The 21653-nt window shown below is 45.9% G+C and overlaps 1 protein-coding gene across 3 annotated transcripts in view; it reads left to right on the top strand.

Moving 5' to 3' along the window:
* The window catches only part of RFX2 (regulatory factor X2), a 580927-nt gene that overhangs the window by 402658 nt on the left and 156616 nt on the right, over positions 1-21653 (top strand). For all 3 annotated transcript variants that reach the window (XM_069649559.1, XM_069649558.1, XM_069649560.1), the window contains one exon: positions 5230-5381. In XM_069649559.1, coding sequence (XP_069505660.1) covers positions 5230-5381 — 152 coding nt within the window. The remainder of the gene's footprint in view (positions 1-5229; positions 5382-21653) is intronic.

The following is a 21653-nucleotide window of genomic DNA, read 5'->3' on the forward strand; positions in this document are numbered from 1 at the left end:
GGGCTCGTGAATGATGGGTCTGTGAATTGGTTGAGCTAGTAGGATGCAAGCAGGGTCAGTGGGCAGATCACAAATCAGTGGGGACAGTGAAGTTAAAATGTGGGTGCAGTAGAATATATTTATAAGGGAAAAGGAGGGAGAAGCAGTCGGACACAGCAGCGCTAAAACTGTTAAGTTGGGAGCAGTGTGTCAAAGTTCACAAAGTATTAGTTGGCAGGCTAGGCATAGAGTAATTATCATTCACATATGATTAAAGGCGAGAGATGCAACTAGTCACATCAGCGCTGAGACTGATAGACTGAGTACATGTATCGTCCTACAGTTTATAAGGCAAAACGCATCGCAATTCACGGGAGGATAAGAGATACGCAGCAATCTGTGGCACAATGGCAGTAATTAGACAGGCTAGGCACAGCGTGTCGCAGTTAGCAAGGAGTGAAGGTGCATGCTATAACCCCTCGTAAATGGCAAGGAAGCGATAATGTGGTGAGCTGGCTCCCATAATATGGAGCCTGGCATGGAGGCGATAAAAGGCCATAAAGGTGTAGCGTGATATGCAGAGGTCTTGTAGAATGTGTAGTTTGTAGGCGAGTGAGCAGTACGCGCAGGGGAGGCTGAGTCTACCTTAACGGTAGACTCATCAGCCTTTTTCCTGGCCTTCTTCCAAATGCTGGCTTCCACCTGCCGGCGGTAATGATTGGCTAAAGAGATTGCTAGTTGCCTAGCAACTAGATGCAGCCTCGTTTCTGGGCCGCGTTGCGCCTGCCATTTTGACGTTGGGTCGGAAATGCGGACAGGATGAGGCAAATCGTATGTAGTTGTGTGCAAACTGGTGATTAAGGGGTTTCTGGCATCGAGAGGTGCTGGATACAGTAAGGATTAGCCTCACCATGTGGGTTTCTGTAGCTGGATGGTTGTTGAAGTCAGGTCAGGCATCACGGATTGTGGATGCCAGTGGGGATCACAGAGTGTCGTGGTCGCAGTAGCAGGAGACTGAGATGGACTCCAGCCCTCTCACCCTTCTGGGTAACAAGTGCTTTAATGGTGCCAAGTCTAATCTACCCCACAGATGCGGATTCTGCAATGAGCAACCCCAGTGACAGTTAGAAGAGACCCCAAGGAAGTGCCCAGATACGCAGAAGTAGTAGTAGCAGAACAGGAGGACCACCAGTAGTACTGCATGACAATTGTTGTAGAGACTCCAATCCAAAGAATCTCTAACCCAACCAGAAGACACCCGAGGGTGAGTCCCACAAATAATCAACCACCCCAGGACCCAGTCTGTAGTTTAGGCAAAAATGGTTCCAGCAGCATGAAACATCTTTTAAGGTCCAACCTTACCTGGCCTGCGGAGATTGAAGATGTACCCTCCAACCCTTTCTGGACTGTACAGACTGGGTATTTAGAAAATCAACTTCAGACTGAACATCCCTGAGTGGAAAGGGGAATTGGGCAAAAAAACGCACTTCATCTCTACCCTTGCACACTCTCGCTGGTAATTTTCCTCCTGAAGACTGCTGAATCTGCAAAAACACAAACTCATTTTTAGTGGCAGACAGCACTACCTTTTTAACTGCACCCTCTGACTTCTCTGACCACTTTTACCTGTTTGCCTTCACCACTAGCTTGAAGGCAGACTTTTCCACTGTGACTCTTGTAAGGAAAGTTATTTGGGAAATTAGTCTAACTGCTGCTTTCTGTTCTGGAAATACATCTTCCCTTTTTAAATCCAGGCAGCCTTCACTTATAGTGAAAATAATAAGTTGCTCTGACTTTTCAAACTCTTTAAAAATGGTTCTTTTGCACTTCCTCACACAGAGAAAAGCTTCCATTTAAGGCACACACTGCTCCCATGCTCTGTATCCTTTACATTTCTTCACAGCACGCTCCTGCGCCTCCCGTGCTAATTTTCCTTTTAATGTATTCACTGTGCCACCCGAGCTTATATTCTGCATACCATGCTTCCTGCACCAATATCACTTGTCTTCTTCACTGCCCTAAAAGGCGTTTCCTAGGACGCACAGGATTTCTCCACTGCTGACACCACACGCTCCCTCACGACGCCAGGGCCTCTTCTCTAAACCGGCTTGAGCGCGTCACTGCATTCCCTCTGTGGAGTAAAAAAAAAAAGCAATATAACACGCAGCTATTCTTTCCCACGCCTCAAGACGCTGATGGCAAATTACAGACCAACAAGTCACTTTAAAAGAATAAACGCTGCAGCTAGTTAGCAACTGCTTTTCTGAAATAGTTACAATGCTGCTCAGACTTATTGCAGTTTAAAACATGAAATGCACGGCAAGAAAGCTGCCAATAATTGTCGCTCCAATTCTTAAAATACTTAGCTTAATCTTCAAACGAAAGCGTTTTCCTGTCAGGATTTTTTAAACTTCTGCTGGAACAACTGTAGCTGTGACCTTCCTTGTAGAAAAATAGGGATGAAAGGCAGTTTAAAACTCTGAGGGTTACAAGTAGTGACAGGTTGCCCCATAGCCAATCACTGCTGAGTTAAATCCTCACCATTTTGGATTGGGTTAATTCCATTATCCTTATGTGCTAGAGTTAAGGAATATATACAAAAGGCCTTCAAACTCCCACTCCCAAATATCCACAGACCACACCACAAGATCTCAATACCCGGTGGTCCTCCTTCCCATGACTCAAATACCCCACATTGAGCACTGTTCTCCTATTTCTGGGTATAGACCTGACAGTAAGTGGGTGGGACACATTGCTAAATGTCCCAGACAACGGTTCCAGAGTGGAGTGCAGGAACCAGCAGCAGTTGGATGACGACCTGAGACTTCAAAAAGCTAAACTGGACCTCTAGTGGCAAAAAATCCAGACTGGGATATGCCCAAGCCACTGCACTTAACAAGTATTGCCAAGTCATGGCTTTACAAATGGCAAAAACGTCACGATTTGCTATAAATCGGAAGCCCAAGGATGCTCCCCTCCCCCCTGTAAATGATTTTAGTGTGTGATATAAGGTACGTCTTGGACAAAGGCCCCCCAAAGAGTCAGTCCTTCCATTTCATGCACCACTTAGAGATCCACCTTTAGACATGTGGAACAAACCCTGCTCGTCTCCAGCAGTACTTAAGGACCTGGTAAGAAAATATAGATCAGCTTCCACAGACCCCGACTTCCTAGCCTTGCAGTGCAAGCGACCATGTCCAATACGAAAACCAGTGCCTACCCATCCCTGTCTCTGGACGTTTACTGCCCTGTCCCAAAATCTGCCAGCACCTTCTCCTTGCCGGCCAGGTGAGCCGCTGACTGGGATGCCTTATCCAGAGCCAGAATCATATTGCTTGTCTAAACGGAGGCAAGAAGCCCACACCATCCTACTTGTTTAGGTAGTGCATGGCTACCTTGCTGTCCGTTAGGACCTGCAGTCTTGCCTTGTACAGGGGGGGGAGGAAGAAGACTATGGTCAGCCTGATTGCCTTCAACTGGCAAAAATGTGTTCCTGGCACTCTGATGGTGACCACAGATAGCTCACTGACCCTGGCGGTCCCATGGAACACTGCTGGTGGCATTTGATCAAAAACCTGAATTGGGTGAGAGGTGAGGGGTTGCGGGGGGGTATTTGGGGTTGGCAGTATTTTCCAAATACTGCAGATTTTACTATTACACCCAACTCTGAATGCCCCCTAAGTTTTTCATTATTTTATCTTGTTCAGAGCACACTTACCTGGCCAACAAAAGAGACACAGAAATCAACAACATAATTACATAGTCACATGAACACAGGAGGTGCATCTTTACCCATCTACTTTACCCAGTCCCAAATGCACTCAAACCCATCAGTCACACAAATTGAACACACGCTCCACCTTCCTTGAAAAAACAAAGGATTGATAGGTCTCTTAATTCTTCTCCATTATCAGATCCCAGACGCTCTCCCCTCGCAGTTCATCTGCTTCCATGAACTGAAACATGCAGCTGACTTCCATGAAAGTGTATCTTGGGAGTGTATTTGTATTTTGTATTTATTGATTTATAAAGCGCTTTACACCAAAGCGCTGTACAATTGAACAACTTAATACATAAAACATAAACAATATAACGGTAGAAGCAAATTACAATATGAATCAGTCAACAAAACAGAGCAATTAAGAGTGCAATAAAAGCCGAAAGTACCCTCTGCGTCTTTTGCTCTCCATTGTCCAAGTACAGACCACAGCACCATATTTACCAGCAAGAACCCAACCACAGCTTTGTCAAGTCTGGCAGAGGATGACTAGCAAATCACGGTGGTCTATCATCCACACATGAGCCGGAGTAATGAAAGAGGGTGAGGACAAGGAATTGGTGACTGAGCAATGTGGGTAAGTGAAGGGGGTGTAAGCAAGTTGAGGGAAGGGAATTGATTTAAGGGTTGGCGCAAAAGGGGAACTGAATTCAAAGTCAATTGTAAGACAATGGGGTGGGGGGATGGTCATTGAGGATGTGGAGCAAGGAAGGACACCAGAGGGTGATGTATCAGGACAAGTTGGGTAAATGATACCGAGGTACAAATATGTAAATGTAGGTAAGTAGATTAAGTGACAGTTGCTGAGATCTGTTCCTAACCCATACTACTATAACGGATTGTGGGACTTGCTTGACCCCTTTCTTTTTTTCTGACCAAGTGATGCATACTTCCTTTATGACCATGTGTCAATTAAAACTTCTCATGTTTTGTCAGGTTGCTTTATCATGTGACAAGTAAACCTGGGCTATATTATTCTGGTGAAATCATTTGACTACGTTTGGTATGTGTGGGGATGCTCCCTGGGTCTCTATGGAACCACAAACTTAACTGACAGATATGTTTCATAAGTAATGTCAATTATGTCAACTATAGATACTAGAGAATGTGTAGGTGGGAGAAGAGATTGGTATTGAGTTTAGTTGTCCTGGAAGTTGGGGACACTGTATTGTGAGTTTAGTCCTCTACACCATGGGCCAGAAAACTGTACCTGTGCTCCTTCCCACCCCAAGTCAAAAGTTGCCAGTCCTCCACTGTTTTTAAAGTGGTTGGCCACATAAACCAGTAGATGGCGGGATTACGCATGTGATGAGATTTTAAAATGCTGAAGTTGCAAAGCCACTGTTAAATCGGAAAATGGTTATTAGCTAGGTTTCCCTTACCATTGCTAGTTTTTCTGGACTACAACGGATACATGAAACAGCGCAAGTTATCCTTCAAGCAATTATGTAATGTTTTTCATTTATTCACAGTGAAGATGATCATGAAGGTGTCATGCCGAAAGACAAATTAATTATTCTCTGCAAATATGATCCAGTTATGAAGTGGATGAGAAGTTGTGACCATATTTTATACCAGGCATTGGTGGAAATCCTTATCCCTGATGTTCTCAGGCCTGTACCTAGTAAGTACCTACTTTTGGATTCAGCACAGAAATATTGCCATGTCTTGTTTTATTTCTCCCTCTGTCTTGCCTTCTAGCCATCACTTGTCGGGTCCCTGCTCAATATTCCTGCAGGAGTGGATGCTAGCCCTCCAGGCCCCCTGACCTTGCTCACCAAACAGTTAATTTAAACAGCTGCTGTGTGGCCAGGACCGAGGGTAAAGGGGAAGTGGATAAAATAACTAACTCCATACTCCTATGTCCCGTCCCCTTTCCTCCATACGATGTGTAACATTCTGTCCTTCGGGATGGGACTGAAGCACTTTTGTCCAAAAGTGTAACAAATTAAATGTGTTGTCCTTTCATTTTTACGTGGGGCCACCGCACGCAGCCGTAACCCCACCCTCCTGAGCTCCGCATCACCCTTCAGTCCTTTTCTCTACGCGGTCTGGGTCGGAAGCACTAGCATCACTGGGAATTTTCTTTTTATTCCCTTTGTCCTTCCTTCCTGCTCCGGTTCCACGATCATCTTGTCCTCCCATCTCTGCCGGAGCATCTGGGATCCGTGTACTGTTCTTCTTGCAAATGAGGGCAGATCCCCACTCTCTTTGCCTGGAGTGTCTAGACCCAGAACACCGTTGGGACTCATACTTTTATTGCAACTCCCTTTCCATCTGTGCACTCCAACATCGTTTTTGTCAGGTGGGAGGTGTTTCCACACATTCCTCCACCACGTTTGCAGCTCTTCATCGACTAAAAAAAGAAATGTCCGGTGAGTTCCTTTACTTTTTAGGGAACCCTGGCCAGGGACCTCCTTCCCGGGGTCTTCTAGGACAGGGAGGGGCTCAAGTAGCTCTTCTACCAGGGATATCCCTGAGGTGTCCCCTAAGAGTCCTAATGAGCTCACCAGAGCTTCCTCCGAGGGCCTGCCAAAACCAGATCTTCTTCCGAGGTTCCCCGTCTGGGGGCTAAAGTTGGGCCCAGTTCTTCTGTGGCTCTGGGTACCAGGGTTTGCCCTGAGGTTTCCACATCTGGAACTCACTACACAGGCTCGGCTCGAGGCCCCTCGTGAGGAAGCTAAACGTACTTGGGTTCAACCCGAGGTTCCCCTTCTTGGGGCTAAATCGAACACCAGCAGTATTGAGGGAGCCTCTTAGAAGGTCCTGGCTGTGAGGTACATCCCTCAGCCTTCCCACACTCATGGCTGCGGTGATACTAGTTCTGTCGAGGGGGCAAAGAAGGCGGTCACGCACCACAGGCCTTCCAGTACCGGCTCTGCCAAGGTTCCTACACTTGAGGCTAATTCTGGGGCAGTCTCTAAGGTGTCCAGTAAATACCCTAGATCTGCCAGTAGCGGCTCTGCCAAGGTTCCTTGCATCAAGGCTAAAATGGCACATAAGGCCCCTGACTCCCCTGAGGAGACTATTGCATCACTTTATCCTGTGACGCAGTTCGCCTCAGACATTGACAAAATGGCAGCCCAACCTCCCCGGACCACGGTGGCCATTTTGACTACTTCTCTTACACCAACTTTCACTACGGCTGGTTCTGGGGGCCTCCTTTTGGGGCAGAGCAGCCTTTTCCACACTATGTGGATAATAAGAACCCGTTCTGCCCTCCAATGGATTGGCGTGCTCGGATACTGCTGCTTCATACAGTCCTGCTCCCTCTTGCATCCGCACCATTGATCTATGTGGACCCAATTGGTGGAGGTCCATCCTGGCAACCATCCTCTTTGCGTTCAAGGGGGGTATGCCCCTTTTGAGCGGCCTCTACCCACTCCAGCACCTAGACCTTCTTCCGAGGATGCGTTTTTTTGGAAATTTCAGACGCTGGTGCATTCTGATCCCATGAAGGCATACTTTAAGGAGCTGTTTGGGGAGATTTATCCTAGGCCTCCTGTACTGCCTTCTGCTCCAGCAAAAACACTTTAGGACCTGAGACAGTAGATGCAGCAGATCAGTCCTCTGCTCCTGCTTCACTGGACGAGGATCAGGCGGACCAGGACAGCGATGAGTCGCCCTGCTGTATTAGAGCCTTTCACGAGCAGGTGCTGGACATGATTGCACTGCTTGACATTCCAGTATCCGAGGCCTCCGCTCCACATGAGGGGTTGCTTTCTGGAGCCTTTACTCTGTCGCCTCAGGAGCGCACTGGCCTGTTCCTCCAGAAGGACGTTTTGGCTGAGGCCCGTAAGGTCTGGGGAAAAAAACAAATTCCGGGCTGCATCTCAAGAGGATTGACGCTCGCTACAAGCTTCACACCTCTGAGGACATATCTCTGTCTGCTTGTCCGCTACCTTTGTCGACAGTGGTGGAAGCAGCCACCCTCCAGTTCAAGCCATCCCTCTACATCCTCCTCCGCTGCAGTAGTCCAAATCCTCTCCAAGGAGCACAAGCTTCTTGGCGCCATTGGGAAGAAAGTATTTTCCAATTCGGCTCTCCAGCTTCGTCAGACTAACACTGAGCTTATCCTGGCAGCAGCCAATGCCAAGCTATGGAGGGAACTAGCCGAGTTCCAAGAATGTATGGGCTCAATGACTTCAAAGCCGGTTCGTCGGATGCCAGAGTGCTGGCACAGGATCTACTGGAGGCTGCGGCACATCACCTAGACACTTCCGGTCCAGGCCTCATGATCGGGCCGACATCTCTCGCCAAGCGTGGCTCCATGCTACAAAGTTCTCGAAGGAAGTGCAGGACAAGGTGCTTGATCTTCCTTTTGATGGTAAGGAATTGTTCCATTCCTCCACAAATGAGGAACTAACAAAGACCAAGGCAAGCACTCAAACAGCCAAGTCTTTATCAGTCCTGGTGAAAGCTCCAGCTAAGGCTCCTTATACCCAGAGGTCAGGATCCCAAACTGTCCTTCTCTGGATTCAGGAGATTTCAAGATCACTGTGCGCGCTGATCTGAAGCTCTGGCTGGCGGGCCCTGCCATCAGCCGCAGCAGCAAGGTGGTCGGTTTTTCTCACCCATCAGCCTCCTCTCCTGTGACAGGTAGTCGCCCTCCCGAGAAATCGTCTAAATTATATTTTTCGTCGGTCGCACAAATCGCTGTGGGAGGATGAATTTTCTCATCTGGAGCCGTGGCAGACCATCACCGAAGACAGAGGTACAGAAACATCTAGACCTCAGAGCGGTGGAGCCTGTTCCCCTCGGGGAGCGAGGGGAGGGCTACTACTCCCGTCTTTTCAGTGCCCAAACCCAACCAGGCTGGCTTGTGCACCATCCTCTTTCCAATTTAAATCTTTTTCTCACCCAAGAGAAATTCAAGATGATTACGCCCTGCCTGATGATGTCCTCTCTCCGGAAGGACTGGCTCAGCGTGGAAGACCTCCAGGATGCATACATGCACATTCTGATTTGGAGCCTGCATTGAACATATCTGCTGTTCTCCGTGGGAGCAAAGCACTTCCAGTTTCGTGTACTCCCTTTTGTGCTCAGCTCAGCACTGCGTGTTTTTACAAAGATGATTTTGGTCATTGCAGCATTCCTCAGACTGCAGGGGATTCATGAATACCTACACTTAGACGATTGGCTCCTGCGCAGTCCTTGCTGACAGACGGCCTAGACCAATCTTCAGTGACTCCTTCAGCTCCTGTTCCATCTTGGGCTGTCAGTGATTTGGCAGAAATCATCCATGACTGTCGCTCAAGACCTGATCTTTCTTGTTTTCCATTGGAATACGGTCAGTACCAAGGTGTTCCTAACGACGGACACGATTTCGGACCGGTCGACCACGTGTCAACTTTTCCTCCAGTCCTTGCACATGATAACCTTGTGGTTCCAAAGACTTGTGGGTCTCGTTGTGTCTTGCGTCTTGCGTGTTCGGTCTGCCTCTTGCACGTCTCAAGATGAGGCACACTCGGCTAGATCTTCGGAGCTGCTGGTGCCAGGCTTTGGATCTGGATTCCAAGATGATTTCAATACCATCCTGCATTATGGCGGATCTACACTTGTGGTCTTCTGTCGACAACCTTTAAGTGGAGACCTCCTTCCAGGAGCCCTGCCCACAAGTAACAGTTACTACAGACTCCTCCCTTCTGGGGTGTGGAGCGATGCTGCGTCAGATTTGTGGACGCCTCAAAACAGGCAGTTTCATATCAATTACCTGGAACTTCTGTCTGTGTTCCTGCGCTCATGTGTTCCTGGCGCTCAAGGCTCTTCAACCGACTCACCAGCAAGGTAGCCCGTATTCGCACTGACCATTCTGTGGCGATGTTTTAGCTTGGTGCCAGAGTTCAGATCTTCAGTGCAGTTCAATATGTCCGAAGACCACATGCGCATTATCCAGGAGACCAGGAAACCTTCTGCAAGTGCCCAGTACAGGAGCAAATGGCTCGGTCATTGCCGATCTTAAGTACCTCTATTGGAAGGTTGCTTTTATGATCACATTAACATCGGCAAGTCTAGTAAGCAAGCTCCATGCTCTCTCCCTGGTACATCCATTCCTCACTTTCCACAGGGATAAGGATGTGCTTCGGTGGTTACTGATTTTTTTTTTTATTTGAACCAATAGATTGCCTTGCCTGTCTTTTTCCCCTAATCCGGCATCTGATGCCAAGAGTTTTACATAACCTGTTCATCAGGCGAGCCCTGAAGTTTTACCTCGCTAGAACGAGTGAACTCAGAAGCTCCTCACAGCTCTTTGTTACATTGGACGACCCGAAAGGGAAACCAGCTTCCAAAGCATCTATCTCCTGCTGGGTTGCCTCATGTATTTCAGAGGCCTCTAAGATTCAAGGCCTTCAACTACCAAGTGGCATCCATGCACATCTAGTCTGTGGCAAAGCGGCTGCTGTTGCCTTCCAAAAGTATGTCCTTTGGGAGCCCATCGCCAAGGCAGCTACGTGGGCCTCCCCATCGGTTTTCTGCAAACATTACTGCTTAGACCTGAACTCCAGGGCTGATGCCCAATTTGGCCAGGCTGTTCTCAAAATTGTATTCCAGTAAAGGGATTTTCCATCCACCCCTACTACCTATGGTTGTGCTTGAGAATCTCCCACAAGTATGGAGGAAAGGGGATGGGACGTAGGAGTATAACAAAGTTATTCACCGTAGTGTCTACCTTACTCCAAGTCTATAGTCCCCTTTCCTCCTTACGCCCGCCCGACGTCCCCTCTAAAAAGTATCCACTATTGTTGATTAAATGGTCCCAGACCTGGCGATAGAAAAGGACTGAAGGGCGATTGTTAGGCAAGATTGTGTGCAGTACCCTTTGGGAGACTACAGCAACCTTGACCTCCTGGCATTAGGAACCCATCTTGCTATAAGTCTGTACTACACAGGTTGGTAGTGTGGCTGAGCAGCCAGAATTATCTCAAGAGGGGTCCATGTGAGCAGTATGGTCATTACACAGATTCACAGTGACAAGTTTTCAAATAGATTTACACTCAGGGTTTCTTGATTAAACAATTAATTTAACAGTCCGTTATATAAGCCTTCTTCAGAAGGAAGCAACACATGTATGACTACAAAATATAATTCAAAACACACGGTTTCTCTAATCAGATGATGCCCATTGGGGATGGCACACACTTCCTTCACCCTCTGGTGACTTAAATACCTAGGACACCATGGACACTGATTTAGGGCAGTGTTGAGTTTCGTGCAAAGGTTAGATAGTCAAATAAAACAAAGGTTAACAAATCATAAACTGTCAAGTACTTTTAAACCCTCCAATGCAAAGCAAAATAACCCTTTCCTGGGGGAAAGGTACAAACACAAAGTCAGAGGTAAGAAGAGTCTCTCACGGAGCCAGGACAGCCAATGTTAGTTGAGCAAACTCTAGGGGAGCTGAGGATCTTCTTGGCAGGTAAGTAAAAGTCTTGCACAATGTTTTTAGAAAGGTTTGTAGAAATAAAATTGCTAGAAGGGCCACAAGCTGGGAGGCTTATGAGGGGCAAAGCTGCAAGCAACTCGGCAAGGGCAACCAAGACAAGTCTCAAGTGATAACAGGTAAGTCTACACCACAAGAGGCAAGACCCCTTTTACAGTACCTTTTGGTTCGATGAAATGTTTTCAGGTGGCTTCTGTTCCTGTACAGCTCTACAGATCCTGTGGTTCCTGTGCCTCAGTCATGGGGACAAGAGGAGGTCGTCTCGGGCCTCCTCCACTGCAATGGGAAGGTCGGCAGCAGCAATGGGCAAACTTCAATTCAGCTGCAGTTCGCGGGTTCAGCTCCTCGCATCTACAGCTAATAGCAACACTGGTTCTGGGATACCACTTTGACTTTCCTTGCATCTGGGGTCCAGCACTCTGTTGCGGTGGTTCAGGCTTGGTCAGTCCTGCTTCAAGAGAGTGCGAAGGGTTTTCCTGAGGCTCGGGTCTGAACTTGAAGACACTTGCTCGATTCTGGTGTTCCTCTACCTGGCACTTCGGTTCCTGCAGCAGCAATGGAAGTACAGCCAGCTTCCAGAGGATTTCCAGATGAGCTTGTGTTGGGGTTGATTGGTCTCACCAACCCAAGGGGAGAAGTCGTCCTTTGCAGTGCTTCTGTAGTCGAGGCAAATTTGGAGCTTCAGGACTGCAGCAGGGTTTCACCAGGCAAACCAACGGTCCAGGAGTTGCAGCAGCAGTTTCTTCCAAGTTCTTCAGATTCAGTGGTAGACTCCGCCTTCCAAGCCAAAAAGCCTCGCCTTTTATGGCGCTTTCTCCCATTCATTCCAGCCTATCTCTCAATCACACAGCTGGGTGGCTGTCATTAGGACAGCCAGCCAGCCAATCACCTTTAGGGTGAATTTCTGTAACCAAGGGGATTAAGCACAGGGAGTTTCGGGCACATCCCTCACTTCCTGCCAGAGACGCTGTAGCCAGACGCAAAACGACAAAATGAACAAAGGGACCAAACCTGGTTTGGTGCACAGAGTAAATGTCAAGATGGACCTTTCCAGCAAGAAATGGCGCAAAAAGACTGGGGCCATTTTCACAAAATGGGCACCCATGGGTGCCTTACTGCAGCTGCGATTGCAGCCTGTGGTAAAAACACATGATTCTAGTAATAAGTAAACCACTGCCACCATCCATTAATTGTAGAGAGGGTAACATAAAAATGTTACATGAGAAACTAGACAAAGGGGATACTAAGTAACCCCTCCACCACCCTATGGTAAGATGGTGTGTGCTGGGTCTAGAAAGTTCCAAAATATAAGTCAAGTCATTTTCACTTCACTGCTCTTGGGAACAGTTTCACCAAGAGAAGTTATTTAACCCTTTGGGAAATCTGAAAGACTTCCCTGTGCCACTGCACTGAAGGTGCTGTGACACAATGCAAAGATGATGCCTATGCAGTTCGTCAGACTCCAAAGTCAAAAGAAACGGAGTACAGTTCACCAAAAAATACATGGGTGAGTGGGGGGGGGGGGAGCGGGGAGGTCTCACGCTCTTCAGGATAGAAATGAAAAGTCCTAAAGTCCAGCAAAAAGAGCTGGGCGCCTCTAAGGTAGAGGCAATTAGCACATTTCTGAGAATTCTCCCTAACAGTGATGCACGGGGCAGAGCTCAGGAGGGCAGCGTTACGGCCAAGTGCGGTGGCCCAGTGTAAAAATAAAAGGGCAAAAATTACATTTTGATGCTTTTTAACAAAAGTGCTCTTGTCCCGTCCCGAAGGAGGGCATGTCCCAAAAGTACGGAGGAAAGGGGACTATGGACCAGTAGTAAGGTAGTCACTACGGTGAGTAACTTTGTCTCTTCTTGTCTACCTGGTCTGCTTCAAACTTATTTCAAGTGTTATGGATCCCTTTTTCTACTGTTACAATATCTGAGAACCATCCCTTAATTCACGGTACATGAAGCCACTGCCTGATAGATGAAACTCTCAAAACTGTGCTAAAGAGGTTCTTTCTATCTTCACTGGTTCCTCAACTCTTCAGGAAAAAATGTCTATTTCCTCAAAGTCCAGAAAATAAAGGCTGTGTCTAGTATTTATAAGCTGAGACATATTGACTTATATTCCTAACTTCATATTTATAAACAAAGCTGAAGTCTGGAGTCTCACTTATTCTCTAATTGCTCACACTGGATCTTACTTTTATAGATGTGAATAAAGACTCTTCCTTTTCATTGACTTGGAGAGTCACTCGATCTCTAATGCTGCGGGAGACACGTCTCCTTGAAAGCACACTGTGCGTCAAAATAGAAAGTTACATGCTTGGCCCCGACAAACAATAACTGCGTAGCAATCGAAACCTCCTCTCAGAACCTAACTTACAGAATGGACGCATGTACGCAAGAGAGCTTTAGATCCTTTCCTCTAACGTAGCTGTGATGATTGATTGCTAATGAAAAAACAGGCATCCACATGCTGAATGTCTGCCTGGCTCATGATCAAAATGTTAAATTCTTTGTCAGCACTGCTCAGGTTAGTTTAGTTTCAATGCGTACCACGCATAGAGTTAGTTACTTTATTACATTGCGACGTGCTCTTTGTCAATTTGTATTACATGCGCGCTGTTTTCTTGAAGTACAAAAAGTTAATTTAGCATAACGTAGCTGCAATTTTAGGAAATATTTTTAGGAAACTTCTAAGCACATGGCCAACTGCCCTATAACATAAAAGACCGGTTCTATAGCTCACTTACTGGCTAAGAGTCTAAAACTTTGTACAATACAAACGTTCTTTGGTTTCACACTTATCTCAAACTTCCTGCTGTTGATCTTGAATATCTGATCCCTCATGGATTGGAGTATAGATTTTTTAGGTGACCTTCAGTAGTTTGATTTTCAGGAGCTCCTTCTACTGTGACCTGCTCAGGACTCAAGTTGAATGAAAGGCATTTTGGAATTCTGAACAAGGTTCCAAACTATCTCACAGTTATCACCCAGCCAATCGGTGCTGAGTGCACCCTTCGCCATCTTGCACTGGGAAAACCTTGGGCTCCTGAATAGATTGTTAAGGAAAACACTTGCACAGAAATATTTTCACAACAACAGAAACAAGACTCACTGAGCCACACGTCTCCCATGTCTCATCCCAGCCTTCACCAACCTCATCCTCTTCCTAGAAAAATAAGAATGGGGAACGCTGACAGTACCCCTTAACCCCCCCGCCCCCCTCCACCTTACCCCCACCAACTCCCTAAATCCCTGTCCAGGGCCTGGTTTTTCTTGTCTAAGGTGATGGAAATGTCTAGTCCACCTTGAGGCATGTACATTTTCAACTCCTTCCCAAGATCTCTCTTCTGGACCATACTCTTTCCAGTCTATTAGATACTGCCGTTTCCCATGCTTCAATCTAGAGTCTAATATGGCTTGTACCTCGTATTCATCCTCAACATCAGAATACACCAGACTTGGTACCCCTTGCAACCTCATGTCTTTCTGTTGGGGAGGATTCTCAGAAATGTGCTAATTCCTCTCTACCTTAGAAACCCCCCACAACTTTGCTGAATTTTAGTACTTTTAATTTTTAACCTGGAGAGCGTGAGGCCCTTTTTTCACTCGTGTATTTTAATATGATTTTGAACACTGTTCCTTTTGGTTGTGGAGTCTGACAAACTCCATAGGCTTCATCTTTTACATTGTCACACAGCACCTTCAGTGCAGTGGCACAGGGAAGTCTTTCAGATTTCCCAAAGGTTTAAATCCCTTCTCTTGGATAAACTGTTTCCAAGAGCAGTGAAGTGAAAATGACTTTACTTATAACTTTCTAGACCCAACACACACTATTTTATAATAGGGTGCTGGGGGGTTACTTATGTAACATGTAACATTTTTATGTTGCCCTTTCCTCGATGAATGGCTGGTGGCAGTGGTTTACTTTTTACTACTGTGGTGTGCTTTTACCGCGGGCTGCGTTCGCAGCTGCAGTAAAGCACCCACGGGTGCCATTTTTGTCAAAATGGGCCCCAGTCTTCTTTTTTTTGCCTTTTTCTTTGTGGAAAGGTCGTTCTTGAGATTTACTCTGCGCGCCAAACCAGGTTTGGTCCCCTTGTTTGTTTTGCCTTTGGCGGGATTCACGAGAGAAGCCCCCCTCTGGCTTCCTGGTGTCTGGTGTCTGGCGGGGGCAGGAAGCGAGGAAGGTGACCGAAACTCCCTGTGCTCAGTCTCCTAGGAGACAGAAATGCACTCTTAGGTGATTGGCAGGCTGGCTGTCCGACAAGGACAGCCACCCTGCTGGGTGACTGACAGCTAGGCTGGAATGAATGGGAGAAACCTGCATAAAGGGCAGGCTTTCTGGACAAAGGAATTCCGAAGAACTTGGAAGTGACACCTGCTGCAACTCCTGGACCGTTGGTTTGCCCGGTGAAGCCCTGCTGCTGTGCTGAAGCTCCGAATTAATCTCGACTAGAGAACCCCTTCAATGACGACTTATCCCCTTGAGTTGGTGGGACCAATCAACTCCAAAGTAAGCCATCTGGACATTCTCTCGAAGCTGGTTGAATTTCCACTGCAGTCGCTGCTGGATCCGAATAGCCAGGGAGAGGAACAAGAGCTCCTGGAAGATCCTCCGGACTCCCATGAAGCAGGACTGACCGAGCCTGAGCCATGTCAACCGAGTGCTGGACCCCAAATGCAGGGAAAGCCCATCTCGACAGTCGGGAACCGCGGTGTTGCTATTTGCGGTAGACGCGAGGAGCTGAAACACTGAAGTGCCACTTGTTTGAAGATTGCCGGTTGCGTCAGTGATGGTCCCATTGCAGTGCAGGAGTCCCCAGAAGTCCTCCCTCTCGTCCCCACGACTGAGGCCCAGGAACACCAGGATCTGCATAGCTGCACAGGAACAGAAACCATCTGCTGCACTTTCTTCAACCTAAAGGTACTGTACAGTCTAAGAACATATCTCTTGTTGTGCCACCTTGCTTGTTCTCAGTTGAGACGTGTCTTGGTTGCTTCTGTAGAATTGCTTGCATCTTCTACTCACAGGCTTAACAGCTTGTGACCCTACATTTGATTCTACTTTTTCTACAGAGATTTCTAAAACATTGTGCAAGACTTTTACTTAACTGCAAGAAGTGCTTCAGTTCACCTTGACTTTTGCTAATTTAACATTGGCTGGCCTGGCTCCCTGAATGACTCTTCTCTCCTCTTCTTATTTGTTTTGCCTTCCTTCTAGGAAAGAGTTAACTGACCGCATTGGGGAGGGGGGGTGTTTGAAAGTACTTACCTGATTAAGAATAATTGTGTGAACCCTTGTCTTATTCTGAAACCACTTTTCTTTGACACTCCTCTCAATAATACTCTAAATGCAATAGTGATATATTAATGTCCCCAGCACCCTAATTATTGAAGTCACCATAAGGTGTAGGTAGTGTCTGTGGGCCATCCCAAATGGGTATTTGCTGATTTAAAAAACTAAGTGTGTATTTTGAAGTATATTTGGGTTGCTTTATATTGCTCCCTTTTGAAGAAGGCTTATTCAAACTGACTGTTAAATAAATTAATACTTGTTTAATCAAGAAACATTGTAAGAGTTTATTTGATTACTTGTCACTGTGAATCTCTGTGTAACTCTCCTACAGCATACATTGACCCCTCTTGAGATGAGCCTGGCTGCTCAACACGCTACCAACCTGTTTAGTACAGACTTATACCAAAGGTTGTGTTCCTATTGCCAGAAGGTTAGGGTTGTTGTAGTGCACCCAAAGGGTACTGTAAACAATATTGCCTAAAACTTTCCTACATGCTTTCAGAAGTCTTGCATGAAAAGTGTGATGCACCTTTAAACCCTGCAGCACTTTCAGCCTACCTGATGCAGGTGAAAGGGCCTGGTGAATCTCAAAGGGCCCTATGTAACGAGGACTAAACTTGTTCTTTCCTTTTAAGGCAATGTTCTTGGTTGATAACCGTACCAGCTCTCCCATCTGATAATCAGGAACTAATCTGCGCCTTCTGTCAGAGAATTCTTTGTAACTCGACTTGCTCTTTAGTAAATATTGCACTGCCTTATTTAAATTGTGATTAATTGCTTGAAGCCAGCTCTCCACATCAGGTACTCCTTCCAGAACTATCCCTCTCAAAATTCTTGGATGAAAACCCAGATTCACAAAAAATGGGGGCATGGAGTTGGAATCCTTTGCCGTGTTATAACTGAATTCCGCTAACCATAGAAAGTCCACCCAACCCTGACTTGATTCCAGAAAACAATGTTAAATGTTTTTCTAGCTACTGTTTAACCCTCCCTGTTTGACCATTAGCCTCTGAGTGGTAAGTAGTTGTTACATTTATCTCAATCTTTAACTCTTTGCAGAATGCTTGCCAAAACTTAAACTGACTTCCTCAGTCTGAAATCACCTTACTCGTTAACCCGTGAAGCCTCTCTGAAAGAAGGCCTGTGCTAATGATGTGGCGGTAGGAGCACCCTGGACAGGAATAAAATGACCAGCCTTTGAAAAAAGATCCACTACAACCAGAATGGTAGTACAACCCTTATCCAGGGGAAGGCCACTATGTAGTCCATCGATACAGTATGCCATGGATGAGGAGGAACTGGCAAAGGAACTAACAGCCCCGCGGGTCTTTGATGTTCACACTTTGTTCGGGCACAAACTTCACATGTTTTGACATAATTCAGTGTCATCTCGCATTCCTTTCCACCAAAATTCTTTGTAACTCTAGTGTCTTTCTGTAACCGGAATGACCAGCTAGCAAAGAATCATGGCAAGACTTCAGCGCCATCTCGCCCAGGTCTGGGGACGGCAAGTATAACCTTGTGTCCACATATGGCAATCCCTCCTTCACTTGACGTACTGGATCTTCCTACTCCCAGTCCAGAATTTGTTTTGCCGTCATTTGCTGAAGAATTCACTCATGAAAATCCCAAACCTTTTGTACTTCTCCAACCATGAAATTCTTCACAAGCAAGCGCAAAGGTACTCTGCAAGAGTCTTTCTTCAAACTTTCTGGAAAACATCTCAACGGAGATCTGCCTTTCCATTCTTCTGTCCAGGTTTATTAAAGATTAAAAAATCTTTCTCGGCAAAGAATAAGAACTTAGAGCTGTCTGGCGGTCAGAGTCTTAGCTGAGCGCAAAAAGGATAAGTTCCTATGATCAATGTCGCCCGATTCTGAGCCCCCCAACAGATCATGTCTCCATTCTTCAATCGCTGTCTTAATAACCAAAAGCTCTGTCCGAAATGGTATAATTCTTTTTTATTCAAAAGAAAGGTACTGGATGAAGCTGTCCTGTTTCCCAATGCCTTTGCAATACGACTGCTCTCATGGCGATATCAGATGTGTCTGCTTCTATGAAAAAAGGTTGCTCGAAATTCGGATGAAGTAAAATTGGTCCTGCGATGAACTTTTTTGAGAAAATTAAAAGCCTTCTCTGCTTAATCACTCCACAAGAACTTTACTCCCTTCTTCAGCAATCTGGTAATGGGTGCCACGACCTGGGAAAATTCACGAATAAACGCACGATACAAATTTGCAAATTCAATGAAACGCTGGATGTCCTTTACACTAGTTGGAGTCGGCCATTCCTTGACTGTGCCTTGATCTTAGTCGAATCCATCTCAGACTCTCGAGAAATAACAAATACCAAGAATTCTACTCTGGATGGGTGGAATTCACACTTCTCAAGTTTTGCAAACAGTTGATTTTCTCTCAACTTAATCGGCACCTTCCAAACATGTACTTCATGTAGACTTTCCTCCTTGGAGAAAATCAGTATGTCGTCAATGTAGACCACCATGAAAACATCTAAATATTCACAAAGTACCTCGTTAATAAAAAAAAGTGAAAAGCTGCTGGCGCATTGCATAGTCCAAACATCATTACTTGGTACTGAAATTATCCAAAACATGTCCTGAATGACTTTCCATTCGTCCCCCTCTCTTAGCCTTACCAAATGATATGCACCTCTGAGATCTAGTTTTGTGAAAATCTTAGCCCCCTGAATTCTGTCTAGCATTACCGAAATAAAGGGCAGTGGATAACTATTTTTTGCATTGATCTTGCTAAGATCTCTGTAGTCAATAAATGGCCTCATGGTTTTATCCTCCTTGGGCACATAAATGAGGCGACACCACAGAGTGACGTATAAACCCTTTAACCAAGTTCTCCTCTAAATATTCTTTCAAGTACTAATTTTCCTTTTTCTGTTAAAGCATAAATCCTGCCACAGGGAATAGGGGATACCTCCTCCAAGTTGATTTTGCAGTCATATCAACGATGTGGAGGAAGCTCACTGGCCTCTTGTTCACCAAAGACCTCTTCAAAACTCTTGTAGCATTCAGACAAATCTCCCGCTATTGCCCCCACTGCACCACCCGCAAGACATACTTCCAAAACCTCCCCAGTATCTTGTTTGGTCCACTCATCAACCTCTAGACTACACGGTTCCTTACAAAATTCAGATTTAAACTCTACGGTTCTCTTGCCCCAATCTATCAAGGGATTATGGAGTGTTAGTCAAGACATTCCAAGAATGATCTGTAATTTTGGTGCATCATTGAGTTCAAATACTATCTCCTCACTGTGCCCCACAGCAATTTTCAGGTCCAACTGAACGGTGGTGTGAATGATTAATATTCCAGATGAGAGCTGCGTGCCTTCCACAGCTCGTACCTGTTCTGGAACTTCCTTATGCACCACTGGAACTCCTAACATTTCTGCTAAAGTTCTGTTCATAAAGTTCCCAGTTGCTCCTGAATCAATTATACAACGACCTCCATATCTAAACCCTCCTTCCTAAAAACAAGGATATGTTGAATGTAATGTGTGTAACTGCAGATTGGATTGTTAGCCACCTGCTGACCTCTTCCAGAAATAGGTGGGAATTTTTGCTACTATCCCCGCAATACAGTCTCCTTGCGCCTCCTCTCCTTCTCATCCTTTGTGTGGCGGCCTCGCATTCCTGAACTCGCCCCTTAATTTTCATGAACACCTGTTCCCCCTTAGATCGTTCACTCCTCACCCATACTCTACTCTCTGACACAATTTTTTCTCTGATCTTTCGGCTAGTCTGGCATCTAACACCAGAGAAATAAAATCCTCACTGGAGGTTTGTCTCGCCAATATGGTAGTCAAAGCATCCTTAAGTTCTTCACGTAACCCCCGTATAAAATAGCACGGCCCTCTTCTCCTCGGGCCAACCACTCTCCAATACCAGGGCCCTAAACTGAGTTATGTAGGTCACTAACTCACCTATTTCCCTATTGCAACTCCAACAACTTCCTCTACACTCTGGGAAGAAGTCCTTCTATCAAACATTTTCTACATTAAGTGCTCTCCAATCTTGAATCTCAAAAGGCCCTTTTCTACCAAAGGTACAGACCAGTCTGCTGCGACACCTGTTAGGCAAAGTGTGAAGCAGTGCCCTCTGAGAACACTACAAACCACTATGACTACAGGTATAGGAAACCCAACTTTTGGTATAGGCTTATACTACACAGTTTTGGTAGCTTGTTGAGCAGCCAGGCTTATCTTAAGAGGGGTCAATGTGAGCTGTAGTGGAGTTGCACAGAGATTTACAGTTACAAGTATTCAAACTCTTGCACTCAAGCTTTCTTGAATAAACAATTATTCATTTATCAGTCAGTTAGAATACGCCTTCTTCAGAAGGGAGCAATATAATAGTAACACTCAAATACACTTCAAGAAATACACTCTTAATATCTCTAAATCAGTAGATGCCCTTTTGGGATGGCCCACAGACGCTAACTACACCCTCGGGTGACTTCAATTGCTAGGGTGCTGGAGACATTAATATATCACTGTTGCATTTAGAATCATATAGTAATAAGTCAAAAGGAAAAGATTAGTTAGAACATACAAGAGACCACAATTATTCTTAAGCAGGCAAATGCTTTTGGATCCCTCCAGAAAGGGTAATTCAGTACAAAAGGCTAAGCTCAAGTAAATGGGCAAAAGACTTGTATAGGATGAAGCACTTCTGGTATGTACATGGAAAAGTCTTTGCACAATGTTTTAGAATTATTTGAAGAAAAGAAGAATCAAATGTAGGGCCACAAGCTGATTAGACCTGTGAGTAGTAGAGGGTGCAAGCAACTCTACCTCAAGAAGTAAGTTCTCTCAGACTTTGTACATTACCTTTAAAGATCATGAAAAGATGCAGCAGATGACTCCTGTTCCTGTGCAGCTCTTCAGGTCTCACTGTTCCTGGGCCTCAGTCGTGGGGACAAGAGGGAGGACGTCGGGGGACTCCTGCAATGTAGTGGGATGGTCAAAACGCGCAACCGGCAAACTTCACTTTAAGTGGCTGTTCAGTGTTTCAGCTCCTCGCGTCTACCTCAAATGGCAACACTGCGGTTCCTGGCTGTCGAGATGGACTTTCCTTGCTTCTGGGGTCCCGCACTCTGTTAATGGGGCTCAGGCTTGGTCAGTCCAGCATCCT

The sequence above is a fragment of the Ambystoma mexicanum genome, chromosome 1p (genome assembly GCF_040938575.1).
Source record: "Ambystoma mexicanum isolate Mex_15411 chromosome 1p, UKY_AmexF1_1, whole genome shotgun sequence".
In the NCBI taxonomy this organism is placed as follows: Eukaryota; Metazoa; Chordata; class Amphibia; order Caudata; family Ambystomatidae; genus Ambystoma; species Ambystoma mexicanum.